At 55.0% G+C, this 4,484-nt stretch overlaps 1 protein-coding gene across 1 annotated transcript; it reads right to left on the reverse strand.

Annotated features, from left to right (window-relative positions):
- Positions 1–1,552: 1,552 nt before the first annotated feature.
- On the reverse strand, positions 1,553–3,957 carry CRX (cone-rod homeobox). The gene is made up of 3 exons (XM_032388865.1): positions 3,858–3,957; positions 3,088–3,239; positions 1,553–2,200 (listed from the first exon to the last, which is right to left on the reverse strand). The coding sequence occupies exons 1-3, from the start codon at positions 3,955–3,957 to the stop codon at positions 1,553–1,555; spliced, it is 900 nt and encodes a 299-aa protein (XP_032244756.1).
- Between the last annotated feature and the right edge of the window lie 527 nt (positions 3,958–4,484).

Consider the following 4,484-nt stretch of genomic DNA (forward strand, 5'->3'; position numbering starts at 1 on the left):
ATAGTCACGTGGTGTGCTGAGTAAACCTTCCTTGTGGGTTCTAGTGATGGCAGTATTTCCTCAGGGGTCTCGGGGGTCTAGGCTGTGTGGACCTCTTCCGGCCTGGACCCGGAAAAACCATCTGAGGTCTCCTGACATCCCTTCCTGCACCGAGGACCTGGAGCTAGCTCCTACCAGCCCATGAGCACAGATGGCATGCATCGGGCTCTGAGTCCCTGACCTCAGATCGGCGCCTAGAAATCAGCCATAGTGGGAGAATTTGCACCATGGAAACTGGCAAATGCTAAAATCAGGGCTTTTCCTCTTCTTTGGAGGGCTAGTGGTTCCCACGTACCAGCACACCGCCACCTTCCCGCCTTACTTCCTGCTAACTTGTGAAGCCCCCCAGTGAAAGGCTCATGGCTTCTGTCTCCCCCAGGGCCAAAAACAAAAGAAAAATTCAGACTGAGGAAGCAAGGCCAAAGCACCAAACTTCCAAGAGTGTCAACACGCTTGACTCCTTCTTAAAATTCTCTCAGGGCTTGTCTCTGTTGCTGGGGGTCAAGTTGCGTGGGAAGAAAGATGGCGCCGCCCCAGGGAAACTCCCTCAGGCCAGGCTCTCTGGTCCAATCCCCGCAATGGGAACGGGAAACAGAATCTAAGAGAGGAACTGTGTATTTGAAATGTGGGGCTTCCTCCAAATTCACTTCTCTCCCCTGACCCCCATCTCTTGCCTATTTACAGATGGGAAGCCTGCCACCTCCTCTTCTTTTTCGAAATACCCACAGCTAGAGTTGGGGCCCACAATCGGCCCCAATTGCAACTACCTCAGTTCCTCCAACGCTTGGGTGAAATTCACCTTTAGAAAATCCTAAAACAAAAGGAGAAAAAAAAGACATGAAACAGGCAGCTTGCCTTCCATTCTCCCACCAAATGTGCCCATTCTGAAAGAATGCATGAATGAAGAAATGTCTTTAAGAAAAATCTAAGAAGAAGAAGAAGAAGAAGAAAAAAAAAAAAAATATATATATATATATATCAAAGAGCCCCCTAAACCTACCATATAAAACCTGACGTGTGAAACCTATAACATCCCCAAATGGATTTTTTTAATTGAACTGTATTCAGCTGGTCTAAGCTTCCATGGTGGGGCTGCTTAAAAGTCTGTCTTTGGATTTTCTAGAAGGATCTCTAGCCATATGCTAAGGAAGGTACGGAATTGAGCCTCCCTACCTGTCTCTCTGTTCAAGGGCATCCCGAGGCTGACCTCACCAGTACCCCCACATCAACTGCGAGTGTGGTTTAATTTCGTCTCGGGGCACATTCTCGGCACCAGTTTCTGGAGTCTGGGGCTCGTGGTTTACAATGGCAGCTGGGTTGAGGGTCACTAAGACCTACTGAGCCGCCCCCCCAGGCTCCCCCACTACCCGCCGGAAAGCAAGGAGTCCCTGGGGTGGGGTGGGAGGGACTGTGGTGAGAAAAGCCACAGCCTTTGGAGGGAAAGCCAGCTCCGAGGCTTTCCCAGGGAGGCCCGTCCCGGGGCAGGTTGAGACGAGACGCAGAAGAGTATCCTCTACAAGATTTGAAACTTCCAGGCACTCTGATCCTTGTAGTCCAGAGGATCCATGGGGTTGTAGGTGAACTTCCAGGTGCCTGTGGGGTCCTTGAATTCCAAGCTGTCCACAGGGCTGTACGTGCCATAGCTCTGGCCCGACAGGGAGGTGGGGGACTGGGCCAGGGAGGGCCCCACGGATGGGCCGGAAAGGGGGCTGAGAGCCGGGCCCCCCAACTGGGGCACCATGGGGGAAAGATAGGGATCCAGGCCACTGAAATAGGAGCTCGGAGACCCGTAGGCTGAGGGGGAAGAGCAGAAAGCAGAAGCGGGGGCGTAGGTCATGGCGTAGGGCGCGGAGGTCAAAGGAGGGCCGGAGGCCACCAGCCCCGCCCGCTGGGCCTCTGGCAAGGGGGACTCTGAGGCCGGGCTCCAGATGGACACGGTGGCCACAGCCGCAGTGGGGGAGCCTGAGGGGCCGGGTAGAGGGGGGCTGTAGGAGTCTGAGATGCCCAGGGGGTCCGGACAGACGTCGGAGGAGGATCTCGGCGACAGGCCTGCCTTCCTCTTGGCAGGACGAGCCTTGGTCTGCGCGCCCGGGGGCTGCAGCTGCTGTTTGTGTTGCTGGCGTTGTTGGCGACATTTAGCTCTGCGGTTCTTGAACCAAACCTGGGGGGCGAGGGGGAGATGGCGTGCGTGAGTGGGGAGGGGGCCCCAGAGAGCCCCCACGCTGCCCTGCAATGATGGTGTTAATTGGTGAAGCACACCCGAGTCACAGCTCCCCGCCTTGCAGTCGGTCCTGGGGCGCCCAGTCCGTCCATCCGACCATCTATCCATCCATCCATCCCATCATTCATATCCGCAATTATACACACACACGCACAATCATACGTACGTACAAATAATCACACATGCAGTTGTGCGTACAATCGTGCACACACGCACATGCATCCATCCGATCACACATACACACATACAGTCATACAAACGCACGTTTGCACACTTAGCCAGCAATCAATTAAGACACACGCACGAGCTACGACCTTGGGGATGCCTCCGTGGAGCCGACATTCTTGTTGAGAGCGACAGGTTAGAAATCAACAGTGAGTACATTGCATAGTATTTTAGAAGGTGATCGATACTTTGGAAGAACCAGCGGGGGCGGGAGGAGGGGGCAGCAGGGTAGGGCGTCAGGGGACATTGTGACTTTAAATGCGAGGGTCCGTCTAGGTCCCATTGACGGACACGGTGACCTGATTGGTTAATAAACAAAGACTTGAGCAAAGTGATGGGGAATAAACCTTCCAGGTAGAAGGAACAGAGAGTGCAAAGGGCCTGGGGCCGGAGTGTGCTTGGCCGGCGTGTTAGGTAAGAACCAGCAGGTGTGGCTGGCAAAGAGGGTGGGAGGAGGGGTACGGGGCAGTAATGGGGGTGAAGCATTACGAGGGCTATACATGACTTTGTTATGTCTCTATGTTACTCTATGACTACTCCCCCTCCCTTCACTCTGGGTCCCAGGACGGGCAGGAAGGGGCCCAGGGCCCCGAGCACCCCACCTGAACCCTGGACTCGGGCAGGTTGATCTTCAGAGCCACCTCCTCTCGAGCATACACATCCGGGTACTGAGTCTTGGCAAACAGGGCCTCCAGTTCCTCCAGCTGGCTCCGGGTGAAGGTGGTCCGCTCCCGCCGCTGCTTTCTCGGGGCGCCTAAGGCAGGGACAGGACAACGGGACCATCCGGGGACCCAGACCTCCCAGTCTCTTTGTCCGCGGGCGGGAAGCCCTGATGTCCAGCGGGATGCCGAGAAGCCCTTTCTGGGGGTGCATCTTCCCAAAAGAAGGGTGCACCTACTCCCTGATCTTGTAGACCTCACTCTGTCCCCCCTGGGAAATGGGGCCCCTCTTGGCCTGTCATCTTGGGTCTCATGCCTCACCCCGAGAACTGGCCTTAGTCCTGTAAGCAGGTGTATGAGTTTGGTTTTTATCCCCTTTCTAAAATTTCTTACGCACAAAGACATGTTCAGTTGAAACACGCCATTGAGAGTACTCAACGCCTTCTGGTGTAGAAGAGAGACAGGTCCAGCTAAAAGGAACCACTTCCTAAATTGCTATGAACACCCCTACCAAACCTGGGGGGCGAGGGGGAGATGGCGCTTTCCTGCACCCCTCAGTGACGTGCAGAAGTATTTGGCAGATTGCAAAGGACTACATACAGCTGGTGTGTGACTCCAATATCACCCCGGTAAGTTCCCAGCTTCTTCCTGAGAATAAGGGACCCCGAGGGGCCCCCGAGAGCTTGGGGGGTCAGGAGAAGGACGGTACTCACTTGGATAGGACACAGCTTGGTGCATCAGATCCACGCTGGGACCACTCAGGGCCAAGGCGTTGACCGAGTAGTGGGGCCCCGGGTTCATATACGCCATCATGATCTTCGGGGACACCGCGGCCCAGGTCTGTGGGCCTGCAAGAGAGGAAGGGGCGCTCAATCACTCTCCAGGTACGGCGTGGTGCCCGGTAGCCCAGGTCCAAGTCCTGCTCCAGGCTCTTCTTAGGTGTGTGACCTTGGGCACCTATCTCTCTGTGCCTCAGTTTCCACGCCTATAAAATGGCCTTCTGCTTAAAGTGGGCAAAGCTTCCCCGAGACCCCGTCTGCAACAGCAGCTGACAGTGTAATGCGAATCCTAGGCCCCAGAAAAGATGTCCAGCCTCGCACAGAATCACGGACAGCAGGGTGACCCGCTGTCCCGGCCTGCTTGGGACGGGGCGGTTTCTAGAGATGCGGGCATTTCCCCCACAAACACGGGAGAGTCCCGGACAAACTGGGATGGCAGAGTAGCATGCAAACAAGTGAAGGATGATCTTCCACGACCACGTGGGACCCATCAGGTGGGCAAAGATAAAAGAGGTCAATAATGTATGGTGATTAACATAACAATAAAAATTTTAAAAAAAA

Source organism: Phoca vitulina, unplaced genomic scaffold, assembly GCF_004348235.1.
Source record: "Phoca vitulina isolate PV1807 unplaced genomic scaffold, GSC_HSeal_1.0 scaffold52, whole genome shotgun sequence".
Taxonomy (NCBI): Eukaryota; Metazoa; Chordata; class Mammalia; order Carnivora; family Phocidae; genus Phoca; species Phoca vitulina.

Bases quoted from the DNA above. Each gene is read 5' to 3' on its own strand.
- CRX (XM_032388865.1), bottom strand. From the start codon at position 3,957: ATGATGGCGTATATGAACCCGGGGCCCCACTACTCGGTCAACGCCTTG. The intron at 3,240-3,857 runs GTGAGTACCGTC...TCCCTGCCTTAG, and splicing joins CCAAGCTGTGTCCTATCCAA to GCGCCCCGAGAAAGCAGCGG. The intron at 2,201-3,087 runs GTGGGGTGCTCG...CTCGCCCCCCAG, and splicing joins TGCCCGAGTCCAGGGTTCAG to GTTTGGTTCAAGAACCGCAG.